Below are 21,753 nucleotides of genomic sequence, written 5' to 3'. Positions count from 1 at the left end.
CAAAATAAATACTGAATTTCAAGTAAAAAAAAAAAAAATGGTATCTACGTGATTGTCACATCTCAAATAGTAATATATCCAAGAATCATGAGAAACGATGAGGTAGAAAATAATTATGAATGAAAATATTTATAAGAAGAACACAAAACAGTTGCTATGTTTTAAAAAGGAAACAATATACTTTAATATGATTTGAAAACTGCCAAGTCATTGTACTGGAAATGACGTAATTTCTCTAAAACTTGACTGGCCAGTTTGTTTAGCATTTGTTCAAATATGATACTCTAACTCTGTTTATGGCGGTGGGGGAAATAAGATTGCTTACCTGCAAAGAACAGAACACTTTGATCCTGGCCAAAAACCCAGTAATTGTATATAGTGTATATATGCATAATCACCAAACTTGACAATTTTTTTATGTATTAATTTTGAAAATTTGCTGAGTCATCTTCCAGAAATAATAATATTCCTCTTAAAAATATGGCGTCAGTGGTTAGGCGAGAAAGAAACATTAAAATTCAAGTTGAAGCAAGGTTTGCATAATCACCAACCTGGACAATTTATTTATGCATTAAAGCATAGATCCTCTTGAAATTTCTTATGGAAATCGCTCCAGACAAGGCATGAAGCCATTTGAAATGTTTTATGGAAATCAATCCAGACCAGGCAATATGCCACTAGAAATGTTTTATGTGAATCGCTGCAGACAAGGCATGAAGCCACTAAAATTTTTTTATAAAATCGCTCCAGACAAGACATGAAGTCACTTGAAATTTTTTATGAACGTCGCTCCAGAGAAGGCATAATTCCACTTGATATATTTATGATGCATAACACTGTCAATATCATATTCCTAAAATAACATGGAAAAGCTGCTGATTCAAAGAATCTCAAGGTTGTCTCATAACCATTAGTCTTGAGGTCTGCACACACCTACCAGTGGACTTTTTTTTTTTTTCATTCAAACAGAGTTGTTTTGTAATTTGTATTATTTACTGGGATTTTTTTCCCCCCGGTGATTAATTATATTAAAACAAAAAAACAATTTCCTTATTTTGATTTTATTTATCAGCAGTTTGAATCAATTGAGGGTGAAATTTTTATTTAAAAGAAACAAATTACAATCCAATTAAGATTCTTTAATTAAAACAAAAACAAAACTTTCTTTCATTTTCATTAACAGTTTAAAACTTCTTTAATTTTATTGCATACCACAATTTGGGTCGTTAAAACCAATGCAAAAAACATTAATAACAAAAAAGAAGCTGACTAATTGCAGAGTGAAATGTTTCAACGACTATTTTAATGAAACTAAGTTTAAGCAAACCAACTAAATACCTGTTTTTTTAGGTATTCAGGTCTGTTTTGAACGAATGTTACATTTAAGTAGTTTTTATTTTACATTTTTTAATACTTTAAAACCTTTTTTCATTTATTTATATTTAGAACTTTTTCCCATGTAAATACTTTTAATTTATGTTTTTATTTTTACTTTATTTTACAAATTTTGCTTTTAGTTTCAGTCACATTTTTTTATATATACATTAAAATATTATACTTCAGCGGATTTTACGCCCCCCCCCCCTGCTGTTACAATTTTTTCCTGGATAAATTAAAATATCATATTTAAGCGTATTTTGCAACGCTCTCCCCTTCCCCCCCGCTGTCACAATTTTTTTTCAACCAAGCAACGCCGCCATTCCTTCCGCCCCTGTTGTCACAATTTTTTTTTTACGAATGGGTAATGCTGAGCGCCCCCCCCCACTAGTCTATTATAAAAAGGGCAGATATATGTGTGTTTATGTATCTGTATGCCCACCTTAAAGTCTTTAACTACTAACCAAAGATCCATAAAGTTTATATTTTCTTGATTGGTATTATCCAGATGTAAAATATCTAGACTTTAGAAAAAAAATATTTATTCTTTGACAATTGGACTTGGTTTTGTTAAAGACTAAAGAGATAGAAGTTTTAATATAAAGATGTTATACACAATTTCTTTCTAGTTTTTTTTATTGCCCCATGCAACGCTCCCTATTTAAAAAAAAGTCATTTGCTATTTTCAAAATCTTATAGTTTATTTATGAATCATATTTTTGTTAATAAAAAAATGGATAAAAAAAACAAAACACAAAATGTGAGATTTTATCTAAAATTCAATATGTCCACCAACATTCGCCTTTATTTTCTTAAGTCGACCGGGAATTGCATTAATTAATTTTCTTAGAAATTCTTGTAGAATGACCAAAATCACTTTCTCGTAGTTATTGTTCAGTTTCTTCTAAAATCGTTGGCTTCTTAGCGTAAACTTGTTCCTTTAACAAAAAAGTCACATGATGTTAAATCTAGCCAACTATTCATGTGGAGAACGTAAACCTAAACATCTCATAGGAAAGTGAATAACTGAATGAAAACTTAACAGATAAGTATGTCCATTCTGCATTAGCCTTTACTTTGTATTTTATTTCACTTTTTTTCTTCTTTACTCTATGCTGTTTTTTAGGGGATGAAGGGATGTCCAAAATATATTATTAGGATATTCTTTGGAAATTTAGGTAATCACCCATAAGTCCAGTTTCTTTCCTTCCCCTCAAAAAAAGCAAGAACTTGATTACATCTAAGATGCAACTCATCATCATATATTATCATGCCAATACTGGATCTATCGTTGGGCATCAGATTACTGTGTATCAAATCTTGGTCAGTAAAAGTTTGTTCATCTGTCACTTAACGTGTTCCATTGTCTGTCTGCGATTTCCACAAGGGCAGTTGCTTCTTGTTTCTGGTCCCCACCTGTCAAGATTGCTAGATGTCCTTTAAACCGATTCAAGGCCAATTTAGATCCATTCCACATAAGAGATCCAGACCATAGTGGAATGGAGGTGTAAATGGATGGTAACATTTAATGGTAACAAGACTAAGCTGCTATCTTTTAACAATCACAAGAAGCCTCTCCAACCACTGATATCCATAACAAATAACTTCCTACCTGAGAATTCTTCTTCCAAACTCCTTGGTGTTAAACAGGAAATATGAACTGGAACAAATACATTGAGTACATTGCACCCTACCTAAGCATTCTAACTTCAAACTCCTTAGCCTAAAATTTGCAGGCAATATGAACTGGAACAAATACATAGAGGACATTGCAAAGGCTGCTGTAAAGAAGGTGAGTTCCCTCTAACGAGCTAGAAGACTACTCATGCCTGAGAGTATTCTGTACCTTTAAAAGGTTGCATGGAGTATTGTTGCCACATTTGGGCTAATGCATCTCCCACTAGTCTCTCCCTCTTAGATAAAATCCCCAAAAGAGGTATCAATCTAATCAGTCCCACTTTATCAACTAAGCTCCAACCCCTGTCCCATCGCCGCAATGTTGCATCACTCTGCCTGTTTTACAAATATTTTAATGGAATGTGTTCTGATGAACTCATTTCACTTGTACCCCCTCGATGTATATATCCCCGACAAACCCGCTTAGCAATAAGACCTTCACTGTTGTCCCTATATGCCAGAAAGCTTTCTATTCTAATAGTTTCTTCCCTCAAACAGCTAGACCTTGGAATTCCCTTCCTGCTACCTGCTTCCCTGGCTGTACTGATATGCAGAAGTTTAAATGTAACATAAACAAATATCTTGTTAATCTTTCATAGACATGGCCCCAAATAGTAGCCCCTTACGTCCAAGTGGTGATATGTATGCTTTGTAAGGGGTGAACATGAAAAAAAAAAGTAGTGTCATCTGCTAGTTTCTTGTTTTTGTGTTTTTATTCTCACATGGGCAGATGCCATGCCATTCAATCTGTATACCAGTGGTAGTAGGGGTAGTTTGAGTATCCCAGTAGCATGCGTTATTTAGTTCAGTGGCAATTAATTTAGCATGGCATGATCCATATAAGGAAAGAAGTAACCTTAGTATCCCCAATAATACTGGGTTAAACAGAACTGAGAGAGAAAAGACAATGAAATACCAAAGTTTTGTGTACGACATGAAAAGAAACTGGAATCTTAGGAAAATCTCCATCATTTTAGTAATTATAGGAGCAACTAGACTCATGAAAAAGAATTTAAAAAACAGGCAAGAGAGATACAAACAACTGTGCTTAAAGGGCAGTTAGAATCTTAAAAAGATCTCTTGTTTCGAATGTATGAGAAAGCAGATGAATGTCTGGTATTCGATAGGATGCTCCACCCCCAGCAAAAACAAAATAATAAAAAAATTGAAAAATAATTTAAAAAAGACAGAGTATTCAGTAGCAGAGTAATAAAGTGCTAATGTGCGCAGAGTTTTAGGGTTATCTCCCCTGCTTAAATTTATGAGTTTAGTCAGACAGTTGTTCCTTGTAGCAATCTTCTCCGTTTATCTTCCTGCAGTGCTCTTGAAAACTGACATTTTGTAGTCCATTACCATTCAAGGTAATGTTGAGCCTCATGGTTGTTGAGATGAAATGTGCAGACCTGTGTGTTTGAGTGCATTGTTTTTGTAGTGCTTACTGTCAGCATATTGAGAATATTTGAACATTGTCACTCATACTGGCCAGTATCGTGCATCTCTAGAAAGCCACAATTCACCCATGCATGAAGTATTGTTGTCACATCTGGGTTCGTGCATTTGTAATGGGATCCCAGGCAGTGCCAGATATCCTATACAGAGATGAAGATGGGAGAGAATGAGGTATGGTCAGGTGGGGGGGGGGGGCATGCTGACACTTGGTCAAGGAAAAACAGATGTTTATGAGATTTCTGTCCACCAGAGAAGAAATAGTATTTTTTTCAATGAAAAGAAAATATAAAATCTGATATGATTCGTGGAACAAGAGATTGTTTTTCTAGTTGGATTTGGTAAAAATGAATTTTAACTACTAATTGAGTGAGACAGGTACAATGACTTGGGTTCAAAAGATCTGCTTTGGTGTCTGGCAGATGTTGTCATTTGGGTCCACCTGTTGTATTTACTACCAGACCACCAAGTCAGTGATAAGTTAGTTGGACAGATAAATAAATAAATTGAACCTAGGGAGAGATATGGTCATGAAAAGAGGAAGAAGAGGATCACAAGAAAATAGAAAATAAAAAGAATAAAATAAGGGGATAGAGAAAGGAGTTTACGAAAGAAGAAAAAGAATAAGATAATGGGATAGAGAAAAAAAGAGAGGTTCAGAGAAAGAAAAAGGAAAAGTAATCTTCAATATGAGAGAGGGGAGAAGAGGCCAGTTTTATAAAAACGATTGGCTTTTTAGAGTTAGGGTCCTTTTTACTGACTGGCATCGAGGCATCCACATTGCTCTCACCCCGCCTGGAGCGAGGGGTGCGAAACCCTCATAGGAGCTAAGTTGAAAGGCTCTTGTTCTTAGCTGTGAAATTAATTAGAGGAACTTAAGTTATACAACCTGCATCATGAAGCTCGGATCAAGGAACTCGACTTTTAAACAAGTGTAGGACGATTTCTGAATAATTATTTTGTTGGTTTTTACAGAAAATGATCCAGAGTTTTTCTTTCTTTCTCGATTGCCGGCCTGAATGAGGATACAGTTTATTTCAGGTATGCCCTGACGCCAGACGATGAAAGACTGGATCCAGCACGAAGCTAGAGTGACGGGCAAAGTCAACAATGTTGCCACACGGACTTAGGGTCATGCACATTTCGCGTGCCCTGAGCAGCAGAAGGATATTTTCCAGTGACCAGTGAGAGTCTGGTCACCCTTGAGGGGTCCACCACTAGACAAGTAGGAATGTAGCCCTGCTGGGTTGCATCTATGGTCCTGTGAGCAGCCAGAAGTATATCACAAGTATGCTCCCGTGAACCAGGATAGCGACGGATGCGGCCTGGCCCTCGGACAAGAGAGGGTGTTAGGGTTATACATTTACCACTAGTCTTTTACTCTTAGACACGGTCCAAAAAAGAATCTTTAACCTAATAGATTCCACACTATCAAGCAAGCTCCCACTCCTGTCTCATCACCGCAATGTTGTATGCCTGTGCATTTAATGGAATTGTGTCCCCCAAACATAAATACCCTCAACTAACCTACAAGCAACAAAATCTCACCACTTTACCATAAAAGTCTGAATGTTGGAAAGCCTTCAACTTTTAGTTTCTTCCTTCAGACTACCAAACTTCAGGAATTTCCTCCTGGTCTCTTGCTTCCCTGGCCTAACTTTGTTTCTTCTCTATGTCAATGATTTTCCAGAGAAAATATTCAGGTGTTGTTTCTCGTCCATCTCCCTCTGATCAGTTGAAATATGTAACTAATGTATCTAGAAGTTGATTTGGGCTCGGTTGTAGATTGATGTATGAAATGGCTTGTTTTTTTTTTTAATCATGTTAAGATTCAGTTTGTGTCTTTCAATCATAGGCGTGTCCCTTTTCTTCATGAGATTCTCATTGATAGCTCTGCTCTTGAAATAAAATCGACTCTGAGACTTCTTAATCTTTCTTGGAGTACAGATATTAGATTCATTGCTCTTTCTGCTTCTCATAAAGTAGGTTCTTTTTATTATTCTAAGAACTTTCTAACACCTGAGGTTATTCTCTCTCTACAAATCTACTATCAGGCAATGTATGGAGTATTGTTGTCATATTTAAGCCGGAGAATCTCTGTCCGATTTGAGGATTCTTGATAAGGTGCAAAAACATATCTGCAATTTATTTGATCTCATCCTATCTTCTTCTCTGCAACCTCTCTCTTTCACAGATGTAATGTTGCTAATCTTGGCCTTTTCTATAAATACTATTATGGAATATGTTCTTCAGAATTGCCCGATCTATTCCCTGCTTCTTTTGTTCAGGCTTGTTTGGCTCGTTGATCGAATAGCCTCCAACAATTTACTGTTCTGATATACAGCTTCCTATTCCAGTATCTTCTTTCCAAGAACTGCAGGTTTGTGGAACTTTCTTTCTACTGACTGCTTATAACCTTGATTTTTCCAAGACTAAGGCTAATAGGCATCACCTGTTTTGCGATAATCATCTTTTGTTCATGTTAGAACATTACATCAAGTGATTTCATATCTTGTCTGGAGAGATTTCCATAAAAAATAAAAATAATTCTAATTCCGTTATTTTAAAAAAATGACAGAATGTTGTTGTGATTTTTTTTGTTAAAAATACAGATGTATTGTATTGTCTGCATTGTCTATTGGATCGTTTTTCGTAATTTCTGGAATGTGTACTAATTTCAACATGACACGTAAATATGTAATAATGTTTTCACCTGAAACGTGTTGTTTTAAAACATCACTAATCTGCGTTATTTTCGTTTTCAGCAACCCTGAAAACCGATAAGAGTGGTAATTTTAAAGGAATTTTCGAGGGTGGAGTATTTCTTCATATTTACCTTAACTGTTTTTCTGTAAGTAACATGTCGACATTAACCGAGCAGAAGACCCGTTTAATATTTCACATAAATTCTGTTTAAATTGGGGTGGGGGATGGCAGCCGCCAAAACACCGCTCGCCCTCCATCACGAGAGATACTGTAAGAAATTATCTTACCCGTTTTTGCCTATGGCAGAATGAAAGAGACTCAGAAAAAGCAACAAAGGCTCATCTTAAATCCAAGAATAATTTTATTTACAAAAGGGTAAAAAGGAGTCCATATTGCAAAAGAGTGCCCTCTTTAGCTTCTGCCAAATGGCGGGTAGTTCTTGCCTAGAAAGGCGAAAGGCGATGGTAGATTTCTTCTTGTGAAGATGCTGGTAGACTCGGCCGCTCGTAGAATTGGTTGAGGGTTTGCGAAATCCTTCCAGACTGTCGATACGATCAACGCACTTTGCGATCGATGATCATAAAATAATATGCCCCTTTGCGGGCAGAGATGATGAAGTAATTAATCCGTAGAACATTTTAGCCTCCGGCTAATATCCGCCTTTAAAGAGCGGAGAAATAAATGGGGTAGAACCATGTCTTAGTTCATTAGGCATAGAGCGAGATTACGCGCGTCTGCTCGGCACGACGTCAAGTTGAATCATGTTTTAGAAGCGTGCCTTAGTTCAATAGGCACGGAGCGAGATTACGTGCGTCCGTCTTCTCCGACGTCCTGATGAAATTTGTTTTTTTCTCGCCACTTCTGCATCCTCCGCAGCAACTGAATCAACGCAATACCATTGGTCGAAATAATCGTGTGATTGTACCTATTTACTATGCCTCCCCACGGGACAGAGTTAGACACCAGGGTCGTTTTTTAACGTGGAGAAAAGGTACAAAAATAAAAATTGTCTCAGTCGTGAAGGATTTCTCCTCCACTGAAAGAGAACAAGAAATAGAAGTGCAGCATCTGAAGAACAGATACTACACCTTGATCTTGACCAAAAGGCCAAAATCGCGTGATTGTAGATCACGCGGTTATCGCCCTTGCATTCTGAAATTTCTAACAATACCTAATGATTTTTCGGGTTTGTATTATTGCACACATAGATTCAAAAAAGTTGTCAAAAACAAATATATAATAAATAAATGTTATCAAAGTCAAGATAAGTTACTTTTCTACCTAACTGGATAAGTGTTTTTATTTAATGTAACATGTTTATTCAGCTCGAAAAACATTAGGGACTGCCAAAATTCACCACAGAATTACCTCACCCTATATGTAACACGATGTAACTTTATGATAAATTAATATTATCAGTATAACTTTTGTACCATTTAAAAGAAGCGCAAAATAAACCAGTAATAATATTTTTTCATTTTTTTTATCAAACGAAAATAATGAAATTGCGAGACGAAACTCGTGTTTACATAATTGACGCTTTAAAATAACATTCCCATGTAGTAGACATTCCGAACGTGAAAAAATACCTGTATTTAATAAATCTAGCAAAAATCAACTAATAGTCAGATCTTCGTGAATTTTTTTTATACATCCATTTTAGAATGAAATTACATATAAAATGTAGTTTTCGTAAAATATACGAGGGGAAATATTTTTTTAGTGCGTGCCCCCCCCTCATTTATTTTTTCGAAATTCGAATAAAATATATTTAAATCTATCGAAATTTCTATTTATTATGAAACATAAGAATTCAAATAAGTAAAAAATATTTATTTTTTAAAATGTAAATACACATATTGAACAAAAATTTACCTTGAAGTTGCAATAAAAAAAAGATATAAACTTAATATTATTGTTTTTTTTTATTAGCGTTTTTTTTTTTAATTAATATATACTATAATCAGTTGAATTGCCAAGAAAAAGAAACTTCGTAAACATTAATTAATTGGTACTCATGCAGAGAGTGATCCGTGCTGAAATAACGTTATTATTTAAAAGGCCATTCTTAACATGGGGGGGGGTACATATTCTGTACTTTAACCTTACAATTGAATAAAAAAAACAACAACATAAAACTTTAATTAAATGTATAAATACGATTTTAAAAATAGCGCGGATCACTCTCTGCATTAGCACCAATTAATTTTTAAAAGATTAAAACAATTAAAATTCCATTATTTCAAAACATTCAGCTACATAGATTTTTAATTAATTGTGTTTAATTTTTTTTTTTAATATTAAGTTAATGACTCTTGTCAGCTATTTTATCGCCAGATTAAAACCAATTTGAAAATATTATTGCACAAATATTAAGCATTTTGTAGGCCTCCCTCATATTTTGTATGTCTCTTTTTACCGAACAAAATATGGAACTCTGTAGGTAATCAAATGAAAATTCAGTAAAACCGTATTTCATATTTAATATACAAATGTGTATAATATTATTAATCATTAAACTGTGTAAACTTAAAACCTAACAAAATTATAACAAAGATTAATTATTAATTGCAGTTTGAAGAAGATAAACAAAGTTTTTAAAAAATCATTAAGTCGCTTCTGCTTTTCCATAGTTCGTATAGGTAACACAAATCTTACGTCACGGAAACATGCGGTCGGTCCATTCTTCACAATCGTTTGGCAGTCCCTAAAAAACATACAGTTTACAAGTTTGACTATCAGATTCGTTGTCAGCGACCTCAATTACCTATAAAAAAAAAAAAAACAAATTAGAGTGGTCGGTGTTATTCGTTAATTAATTTTTCAAGCACTGGAAACTTGTATTTGGCGCCGGCGCTGCTGCTAGCCCCCCCCCCCAGTCGTCCATTTTTTTTTGTTTAGCTTTTTTCCTTGGAAACATTACGACAAGTTTTCTTCTATTTGACTCCCATGCATGTGAAAAATAATTACGGTAAGTTTTTCTGTTATTATTTGACAATAAAAATTACTTTGCAACTTACCTGCATCATTCATTTTTCTATTTAAAAAAGTAGTAATTATTAAAAAAAAAAACAAAAAAAAAACAGGGTATGTTTTACGGCATTTTAGAACTTGGCAAGGTTAGCGCCGCGGAAACCGCTCTAGCATTCGATATGAAATAAAAAGCACTTAAAACTACTTAAAAATACCAACGAATGATGCACTGATGCAGATAAGTTGGAAAATAACTTTTATTGATAATGTTACCATTTATTATTCTTTTAATGGCTAATTTCGTGAATTTGACCTTTTTTGAAATGGTTTGGCCTTCTTTTTTTTTAATTTGGCTTCTGTTTTCTTTTTTTTTTAAATAATTTTACCACTATATTAATTTTATAGTAATTAAAGAAAATGCTAGAATTAATTTTTCAAGCAGTTTCATGTGGAAATGTTCTGGAAACTTGTATTTGGCGCTGCTAGCCCCCCCCCCCTGTCGGCCATTTATTTTTTCGCGTTTTCTCTCTCTGTACGACCCCACCCCTCGTCCATTTTCTCCGTCAGATGGCAGCATGTGACGTCATTTTACGGAGAAATCCGAGCGAGTGATAAGCCACGCCCAGGCACTAGTACCGAAAAGGGTAGAAAAGGGCATGGCGCCCGTCTCTCTCTTTGACACGATAAGTTTCGGAAAAAGAGTCATAAATAAAAAATAAAAAAAACTAGATAAAATACTGTTAGAAACTCGTTCAATATATGTTACCATAACATAGGCCGATATATATTCGGCGAGTTTTTAACAATATTTTTTTTATTTTTAACTCCCTTTTCCAAACTTACAGTGTCAAAGAGAGAGAGAGAGAAAGTCGGGCGTCATTTTAAATTTTCAATACATATCGGTAAACGCTGTATGTTTTTCGAGCTGAATAAACATGTTACATTAAATAAAAACACTAAAAAAATATTCAGTTAAGGAGAAAAGTAACTTACCTTGCCTTTGATAACATTTATTTGTTATATATTTGTTTTTTGACAACTTTTTCCAATCTATGTGTACAGTAATGCAATGCTAGCAGTATCAGAATTTTTGTAGGAATTTTTGACACCCCTAACACGAAACTGCGAATACAATATAAAAATCTCGTAATTTCTCTGTTAAAAGTGGGTTATTTATTTTCTTTATGGATTATACTTCCAAAATAAACTATTACAGTTGTTTTAAAAGTAATAAAAATATTTTTATTTTTTTTTTAAAACGGTAATGAATTTTCCGAACTCAATATTTTTCAATTTTTAAACTCAATATTTTTAAATTTTTAAATTTTAAAAATCTATCAAAATTTTTCTATTGATTCTATTTTTACGATATTTTCAGGGTCAATGTGAAATTTTATGTTCTTTCCAATAAACCGAATATAATATTTTAGACAAACGTTTTTTTTTAAATTCACGCCCCCCCATTTTCACGCCCCCCATTTTCACGCCCCCCCCATTTTGAAATGTCTATTAAAAAGTAAATAATTAATTTATGTTTAATAGGTTTATATATCACAAATTGAAGAGAAAAGGTCAATAAATAATATATTCAAATTTAAAACAAAAAAAAAAAATCAGTTTTTTAGAAATTTACCTGTAAAGTCCGAAGTTTAAAACCTTATTTTATAAGAACACATTTTTTCTTTTTGTCTTTTTTTTTTTTTTTAATGAAACCTTGGTCCTTGCTCCTTTAATTGAAAAAAAAATTAGGGCTTGAATTACATTTTTCGAGGAGTTATAAGCTTAGAAAGATAGGGGGTCGAATAATTTACGCCTCTCATTTTGAAATGTCTATTAAAAAGTAAATAATTAATTTATGTTTAATAAGTTTATATATCACAAATTGAAGAGAAAAGGTCAATAAATAATATATTCAAATTTAAAACAAAACAAAAAATCAGTTTTTTAGAAATTTACCTGTAAAGTCCGAAGTTTAAAACCTTTTTAAAAAAAAAAAAACACATTGTTTTGTTTTTTTTTTTTTTTAAATAAAACCTTGGTCCTTACTCCTTTAATTGAAAAAAAAAATTAGGGCTTGAATTACATTTTTCGAGGAGTTATAAGCTTGGAAAGATGGGGTGGAATTATTCACTATTTTCACGAAATTTCTGACACTGCTAATGCAATGCATACCCGATTTTTCATAATTTTTGGCTATATTACTATTTTCGGCATGACAATTGTTTTTGCTTAAAACGACATTTTTTTTTTTTTTTAAATCGATCGGTTACAATTTATTAAAATACAAGATTTGATAAGATGTCGTGGATTAGACAAAAGAAGAAAAAAAACATGCTTAAGCTCCTATGTTTGACACGGTGAAATCCTGTTAGATGTTAGTTAAGCCAACTGCAGAAAGCCGAAAACACAAAATTAAACTTGGAATCCCGAAACGAACAGAAACCGAAAAAAAAAAAAAAAAATTTTTTTAACTAATATATTTACAGTTTGTTGTTGTAGTTTGTTGATTTAGGGGAGGGGGGTACTTCTTATTTATTGTTTGTGATTATTACAAAAAGGTAACCGAAAATAGTTAATAGTCGAGAAATCTAATTTTATGTGGTCGCCTTTCGGCTTTTGTCATAACTCATCGAATTTCACCGAGCCATCTTATTTAGAATTGAATTCAACCTAATTAAAAGAAAAACAAAATTACATAAAATCTTTATGATGTACGTACACGTAACGAAACAGAAATGCCATATTCCAAAAAACACGTACACTGGTCACGTAGTTATATTTTTATAACAGAGAAAAATTTTAAACGATTTAAAGTGATTAAAGAAATCGGTAGCATTACAAAACTGATCTCGCAAGTTTACATTATTATGGACTTACTTTCCTTGTTTATTCAAGATTGAAACGAAGGACAGTCCCAATTTAATTTGATTTTCTAAGTTGAAAATAAAACTACTTTATCGATTTACGTAATTTTTGGAATATGCCATCTTCGTTTTGTGACACTAAAGATTTTTTTTTTGGTTAAATTCTACAGTAAAAAAAATAAAATAAATAAAAATACCAAAAATAAAAATAAAGTTTCAGATTATTATACAGCGTCCACCAAAAATTAAATAAATAAAACTTACCACAATCTTTGTAGATTTTAGCTTCTGTACGTGCAACCAAAAACACACACGCAAAAGACACGATCAGCATTAACGAGTTTCTCAAACTTGGAGACATGATGAGAGAAAATTGTTTTGCTTAAATGCACAGACGATATAAAGTATTTTTTCTTTTTTTTTTTTTTTTAATATTTAGTTTTCTTCTTTCTTAGACAGTGGATGCAGTCTTTTTACACTAATAACTGGAAGCGGGTTGTTTTTCGTTTAAATACTACGCTGGTTTCATTAGGATCATTATTCATAAATATGGGGTGAGGAGGAGACAATAACAGGATGAGAATCAGGTGATGTTTTTACGGCCTTAGAAAAAAAGAAAACATCAGTGTATGTTTTGTAGGAGTCGGAAGTGAAAGCTTAGGGGATGGTAAAAAAAAAAGCAGCGAGAGGAAAGTGGAGGAAAAGACAATGTACGGACTGAGGGGAGGGAGTGAAGGTAAGGCATAACGAGTAGTAGAAAAAAGCAGCGCAGAGAGAAGGAAGGAAAATCAAACGCAGCAAGATGGAAAGAAAAGTAGAGCGAATGAGTAAAGAGAGAGGGAGTGAGCGTAGAAGGCCTGGTCACTGAAAAATGACGTCATATTTGAGGTACATACAAACATGATCTATCGAACAGTTCCTATTTACAATGCCTCCCCACGGGACAGAGTTAGACACCAGGGTCGTTTTTTAACGTGGAGAAAAGGAACAAAAATTAAAATTGTCTCAGTCGTGAAGGATTTCTCCTCCATTGACAGAGAACAAGAAATTGAAGTGCAGCAACTGCAGCATCTGAAGAACAGATACTACACTTTGATCTTGTCCCGAAGGATCTATCGAACAGTTAGAACGTCGATAACGAATAAGAGTTTTTTTTTTTTTTTTTTTTTTTTTTTTACTTACAATGAAAGCATTGGAAAAGAAAGGAATACGCTTTAGCTGAACTAAAAGAGGAAAAGTCGCGGGATGTTTCTGCGTTAAAAATAAATAAACATTTCATTGTTTTATGGATTTTAAAGACAAAAATGCGTTCATTAGAAACTTATATATATATATATTTACTATTTATAAAAGGAAAAAGGAACACGATTCGATTTATACTGAAACTGAATTTTATTCAATATAAAAAAAAAGTGAAGCATGCATGTCCCACCCCCCGAGTGCACAGTGAACGAAGCATAAAAATACGACTAAGTTCAGCATTTACCCCACCCCATTTAGCCTCAAAAGTCCCCAGGGAACGTCAAATTCTGGTGAAAATGAACAAATAGCGCAGTTTTATATGTAAATTTGAGTTCTGAACTATGCAAAAAAAAAAAAGAATGACTCAGTCTATCATTTGCCCCCCACCACCACCATTTAGCTCCAAAAGTCCCCAAGTATTAACATATTTAAATTTGAATTCAGCACCATGCAAAACTGCTACATAGACATATACAGAAAATTTTAGACAAATATGGTAAAATAGTCCCAAAAATGAAGTGTTTTTATTAACCCGAAAAGAGCCCCAAGGGCACACCCAAGTGTTATCGTGAAGTATAGACTGTAGAAGACTAGGATATAAATACCCTAACTCGCTACAAGAAAAAATAATGAAACGAATTGAATGAAGGAAATAAACAACTCAAATGCTGGAATAAAATAAACATGTTGTTTATTTTCTGTTGAGAAATGAAAGTCTTGGGTGTACACGTGTTCATTCGGCCGGTGACGACTACGCACATGGAAGGAAAGGGGAATGCAATAGAGAAACGCGAAGTGGCAAGTCGGCCTGTAGAAAGAGAGGGTTAAGCTCAGTAAAGAGTCACGCACATGTCTGTGTTGATGGACCAAGGCTGAAGGGGAGATAGAGTGAGAAAGTCAATCCAGGTTATGGAGATAGAAAGCGTATAAAATGTATGTACGGTCTGTTGGCTTTTTGTCCCACATAATAGCAAGTGGTGTGAGGCACACGCGTGCGAGCGCATGCCGAAAAGGCACGCTGTCGGTCTGTAGACCACACAGCTCAAAAGCTGGTCCTAAAAGGAAGAAACCGCTTATTGCTCTTTCTTTTATAGGTGTTTCCGGTGGTCTTTTGCGCATGTGTGGATTTCCTTTGAAAGGGGAAGTGACGTTGTCCATGCGTACGTGTATGTGAGTACATGTGTGTACGTTAGCGTGTGTGTATATACACATGAATGTGAGTGTATGTACGCGAACGTGAATATATGTACATGTGTGAACGTGGGCGCGTATGTTTGTGTGCATGTATGTATATGATAAGTAATATAGTTTGAGATGTGAACATGTGTTTTTGTGTGAGACTAGAAAAGGCTCGCGCAAGACAAACAAAATTATATAGAAATCAGTTAGTCACAACTTTTCAGCATGTTTTTTAAAAATCCAAGGCATCAATTTTTTTAATTAGCACAAAAGTCTCAATTTCAGCTATTTTAACCTGAATGGCATCCCTAGTTGGGCAACCAGAGTTTTCCCGGAAAATCTGTTCTGTTACTTTTTTACTCATATCATGTTTAATGTTTGTGCAAAATTACAAAAAAAAATTCAAAGGCATAGTTATTAGGCAAAGTGCGAACAGACAAACGGACAAATGGACACGGGTGAATTTACAGGTCCACCCTCCTTTTGTCTGGGGACCAACAATAATTATGTATATAAAATTACGTATGTTTTGGGAAATAAAGTACAGTCAATTTTGGGTCAGTTTTATCCTTTGGTAATTTCTTTGAGAAATGAAACAGAAAATTACCATTTATTGGTTCACCGACTTAGTCAGATATGGACCTTATAAGTTACCCTTGTCTGTTCGTCTGTTCGTCCGTTCGTCTGTTTGTTCCAAAAATTCTCATTCCATTTTTCTGAAATGTTGCATGAAGTTACAACTAGGCAAGGGAGGAAATGTAACATTCTCGGATTTTTTATAAACATTTTGGTTGGTTTCCCAGAAGGGTCAAAATGGGTAAAAATGACCAAAAATAGCACTTTTTAGGACATAAAATATTTTTCGACCATTAGATTTTGCTGAAAATTACCCAAAAGCAAGACCACATGTTATTCATCTGAAAACGTAATATTTGACGATGGGGAAATTCTGGTTGCTTCCTCAGAGGGTCAAAAGGGGGTATAATGGAGAAAAATAGCATTTATTTGGTACATAGAATATTTTCCAACAATTAGATTTTGCTGAAAATTACCCAAAAGCAAGACCACATGGATATACATGTGAAAACATAATATTTTATCCTGAGAAAATTTTGGTTTCGTCCCCCAGGGGTCAAAAGGGGTAAAAATGGTGATTTTTAGTAAAAATGGATAAGAATAGCACATTTCGGGACATAGAATTTTTTCCGACGATTAGATTTTACTAAAAATTACCCAAAAGCAAAACCACATGAATATTCATCTGGAGATGTAATATTTGACGATGGGAAAATTCTGGTTGCATTCCCCAGGGAGTCAAAAACGATCAAATATTGTGTTTTTAGTCCAGAATCGCAAAAAATAACACTTTTTAGGACAGAATTTTTTTCCAATCATTAGATTTTGCTGAAAATTATCCAAAAGCAAGACCACATCTGGAAATGTAATATTTGACCCTGGAAAAAATTCTGGTTTCGTCTCCAGGGGGTCAAAAGAGGTAAAAAAAAAAACTGTGGATTTTATGAAATCAAAATGAAAAATTCTGGTTTATTTGTTTCTCTGTCTCAGATAAAATTTTTAGGTTATTTCCTTTTGATTGTTAAGTTTTTTTGTTTTTTTAAATATTGTTCCTATTTACTTGCCTTCCCACAAGGGCAGAGTTAGACACACAGTCGGTTATTAATGTGGGGAAAATCTAGCTCCCCAAAAAGGGGAACTCCGAATAGGAACAAAAATAAAAATTGCCTCAGTCTAGAAAGATATTACTTTCTACGTTGACTTTAAACGAAAATTGTTTTTTTGGCACTTATGCATCATACGGACAACGCCATTGTTAGGGGCAATAACTCCAATTTCTTCTTGGAATAGTTACAAAACATCCCCCCTCCCATGTTAAATAATAGGTTTCTAAATAATAACGTTAAAAAAGAGCATCACGCTTAAACTTTACATTTACAAAAAAAGTCATTGAATTGTTTTCTTATTTAAATTTAATAAAACATAATAACACCAAAATAAATTAAAGAAATAAATAACACCAAAATACTTGGAAACCAAAAGTTATTATATAAAAATGTATCAAAATATAATCTTAAAAACATTTATTGAAAAAATACATTTTTTGAATTAAAGCAACATTGCTCCTAGCCAAAAGGCCAAGTAAAGTGTAATATATGTTCTGATATTACACATTCTCTTTTCTGCCCTCAGTCAGTGGAGGAGAAATCCTTCTAGACTGAGGCAATTTTAATTTTTGTTTCTTTCCCCCCATTAAAAACCGACCTTTTGTCTAACTCTGCCCTTGCATGGAGGCAAATAAATAGGAACGTTGGATTTTTTTTTTTTCAAACAATTTAACGGAAACTAATAATCAGAAAATCGAATTTTAATAAAAATTAAAGCAACATTAGATTTTTTTTTTTTAAATTTAAAACAATTTTGGAATTGAAGAATTATTGGATTTTTTTTTTTTTTTTTTTTTTTTTTACAAATAATTAAACGGAAAGAAGTCGTAAAAGAAAAACAGAATTTTAATAAAAAATTATTTGAATTAAAGTAAAACTATAACAAAATATACTTTTAATTATTGTCACTGTTGAATTAGGCTGAAAAGTTGCGCACCTATAGGTCGTTTAATGAAACCCAACAAAACAAAATGGCCCCGCCCGTATAATGGATAAGTACCTTATATTTTGATACAATAAATGTTTTTACAATTTTATTTTGATAAAATTTATGTTATTTGGTGCTTTTGCATTTAACGATCCGCACTAGTATTTACAAGTTAAATTCAAGTTTTACGATATCACTTTTATTAAATTAAAGTACAGAATAGTTTAAAACCACCTTTCCCTCCCCATATTAAATAATAGGTTTCTAAATATTAATGTTATTATTTCAGCACGGGTCATTAAATGCAAAAGTACGTGTTATTTTTGTCGCATTTCGCTCATAAACACCAATTTCACAAATTTCTTTTTTTTTTTATTAATAATTAATTTTCTACCGCCTGGTTTTTCGTAATTTTTGGATATGTTAGTATTTTCGCCATACAATTACGTAGGTAGCATTTGTTTTTATGTGAAATTCAATATTTTGTTCGCTCGAATAATATAGAAACATCAATCGCTTGTTTACCACAAAAAGTGTGGCTTCTTTTTTTAATTTGGTCTTTTTTCTTAAACATTTGGCCTTGAAAAATAATCATAGTCTGGCAACTGTCTATCTCGGCCCGTGTCATACATAATCGCCAAGGTGCCCGGAAAACTCGTCCCGGGAAAACTCGTCTCCGGAAAACTCGTCCCCTTTCGCTAGGTAGGAAAACTGGTCCCTTATTGAATAAATATCGATTGAAAACACATTTTATGATCGTTCTTGAAGGAGCTATTGCTTTTTAAAATAGACTATAGCCCCCCATAATATTTTTTTTAAAATATTTTTACTTGTTTAATGTATTTTGGGTTTGTTTGTTTTTGTTTTTTTTAATAAAATCGATTTTCTAAGTGTCCGTTTTCTACCTAACTGGCTAAGTTCTTAGTGGTTTCACTTATTTTAAAGCGTTTATTATGTTCATACAAAGTTAATTACAAATTTTTTTGTTCTTATTTTAACGATGTTTTTTGGAGTCATAAAAACAATAATTAAAAACAAAACCAAAAAATTAAAAAAAACAGGGAGCGATTTCTTCATTACTTTTTTGTTTTGGTTTTTTAATTATGATAGTTTTTTTTGTTGTTATGGTTTTGTTTTCTCTCATACCAAATGCACTCATGCGTTATTTAAAATTATAATTTTATCAATTATCAACATTTATTGTCGTCCTGTCAAATTTTGCAAAAATTAACTAATAAATTAAAAGCGAAATATTTTTTGGCGCGGGAGATGCCATGTGCTAACAATCTCTCGTTAACTCATTTTTAATTTTTTCAATTTTTACTTCAAAATTCTAAAATCAATCATTAAGAGAAAAAGTAATCGCTAAATAAATTTATTAATCAATTTTATTGAAAACTCCGCTCTCGTTTATCAAGAATCTTTTTAATTTCATTTTTTGTTGGTTGTTTTTCGGAGGGAGATATAGTTTTTACCCCCTCTCTCTACATGATATTTTAAAAAAATATTAAAATCTATTATTTTCTTTTTAAAACCAAATCTCCCTCAGTAATTTCTTTAATTTTCTATTTTTTAGCGATTATCAAGACCCCTAAGATGTGATATACCGGACATTATTTCTCGTTCTCACGTAACACTCAACATGTTTTTTGTTTGTTTCTCACAATAGAATCTTTTCTGACCCTTAGATTTTGCTGAAAATTACCCAAAATAAGACCATATGAATATACATCTGGAAACATAATATTTTACCCTAGGAAAATTGTGTGGCTTGAGCCCCGGGGTGTTTTAGGGATAAAAAAAAATACTCCTTTTGGGGCTAATTTTTATTTTTTTCCAAAAATTCATACTTGTGTCTAAATAAGGGTTTCGAATGGTACCAAATTCAAATTAATGCATCGTTTGCCATGAAACGGTGTCATTTGGCTGTTTTGCCCTGATGTTTTACACCAGGCAAGGGGTTTAAATGGGGAAAATAGCCAAAATCAGTCCGGGGACTATGTAGTTTTTGGTTTGTTCATAATAGTCAGTACGCTGACTATTATACTTTATTCTATGACGTTCGCAGATCATTGACTTCTAGTGAAACGGCCTTCTATTTACATTGATTATGGCACAGTGATAGAGACGGGGAGATGATAAGGCACCATGAGAAGAGGAAGTGAAGAGAAAGCAAGACAGGAATTCATAGGATAATAAATAATAGTATACTACTCGTTATAGCTTCACAAAGCTCTTGAAAATACTTGACACCAAACCTTTTATATAATAAACATTTCATTGTTGTAAACACAAAATAACACTTTCACATTTATTCATATTGATAGATAACATTCACAGTTTGATAATTTTTTATACAAATTTATTTATCTTTTAAAGATTCGGAGGTCCTCTTTTTAGGATTTTTCAATTTGGGAGGAAGATTTGAGTGAGAGCATGCATGTTCCCCCTAAGTGCACAGTGAACGAGGCATAAAAAAATGACTAAGTTCAGCATTTGACACCCACCCACCCATTTAGCTCCAAAAGTCTCCAGGGGACGTCAAATCCTGGTGAAAAATGAACAAACGGTGCAGTTTTAGGCCTTAACATATGTAAAAAAGAAATGACTTAGTCCATCACCCCCCCCCCCCCATTTAGCCTCAAAAGTCCTCAAGACCTTAATATATTTAAATTTGAGTTCAGTACCATGCAAAACTGCTAAACATACACACACAGAAAATTTTGGACAAATATCGTAAACTAGCCCCCCCCCCCAAAAAAAAAACAAAAAACAAAAATGGAGTGTTTTTATTAGCCCTAAAAGAGCCCCTGGGGCACACTCAAGAGTTATCATGAAGTATAGACAAACAAAATTATATAGAAATCAGTTAGTTACAACTTTTCAAAAAGTTTCATAAAAATCCAAGGCATCAATTTTTTTTTAATAAATACAAAAGTGTCAATTTGAACCATTTTAACCCGAAAGGTACCCGGGGGGGGGGGCAACTGGAGTTTTCCCGGGAATCCGTTCTGTTACTTTTTTACTCATACCAGGTTTAATGTTTGTGCAAAATTTCCAAAAATTCTAATGCATAGTTTTTGGAAAAAGTGCCGACAGATGAATTTGAATTTACAGGTCCACCCTCCTTTTGTCAGGAGACCAATAATGAATTAAAAAGCATAGATTCACAAAAGAGATATTTTATAAATTTTTAAAATGGAAGTTTATATGAAAACAATGTTTTTTAATATTTTTAGTTTTTGCAGAATAAAGAGAGGTTTTATACTGAGATATCAGGGAAGTCAGAGTTGATCATTTAAGGGCCATGAATTATCCACAGGTCTGAAAAGTTATAATCAAAACTTCCACACTCAATTACACAAATTATATTTCATTAAAAGTTATTAATAAACGTCAATGTTCATTTGTTTTCATTGTAGAAAGAAAGTTCAGTGAGAAAAGTCGAGAATATTAAAATGAATGTGAGATTAGAAAGAACGATCACGTGCGAATTTGTATTTTTTTAAATAAACAGATATTTATTTAAGTTTCAAATTTTCGGCACCATTCTGCTAAACGACATCATGTCATGCAAGAAAAGAAAAATGGAAAAACATATATTGTATTGTTTTTAAAAAAATCCTGATGAAGGCTTTTTTATAAGCCGAAAATTTGAAACTTTAAATAAATAAATATC

The 21,753-nt window shown here is 33.2% G+C and overlaps 1 protein-coding gene across 1 annotated transcript in view; it reads right to left on the bottom strand.

Moving 5' to 3' along the window:
• Positions 1 to 13,872, bottom strand: part of LOC145260515 (NPC intracellular cholesterol transporter 2-like) — a 29,946-nt gene extending 16,074 nt beyond the window's left edge. Inside the window, exon 1 of the mRNA XM_080118648.1 lies at positions 13,308 to 13,872. Coding sequence (XP_079974774.1) covers positions 13,308 to 13,404 — 97 coding nt within the window. The 5' untranslated portion in view covers positions 13,405 to 13,872. The remainder of the gene's footprint in view (positions 1 to 13,307) is intronic.
• Positions 13,873 to 21,753: the final 7,881 nt, after the last annotated feature.

This window comes from Euprymna scolopes, chromosome 36, assembly GCF_053919585.1.
Source record: "Euprymna scolopes isolate OS-2025 chromosome 36, ASM5391958v1, whole genome shotgun sequence".
In the NCBI taxonomy this organism is placed as follows: domain Eukaryota; kingdom Metazoa; phylum Mollusca; class Cephalopoda; order Sepiida; family Sepiolidae; genus Euprymna; species Euprymna scolopes.
This window is presented reverse-complemented; position numbering and strand designations above follow the sequence as displayed.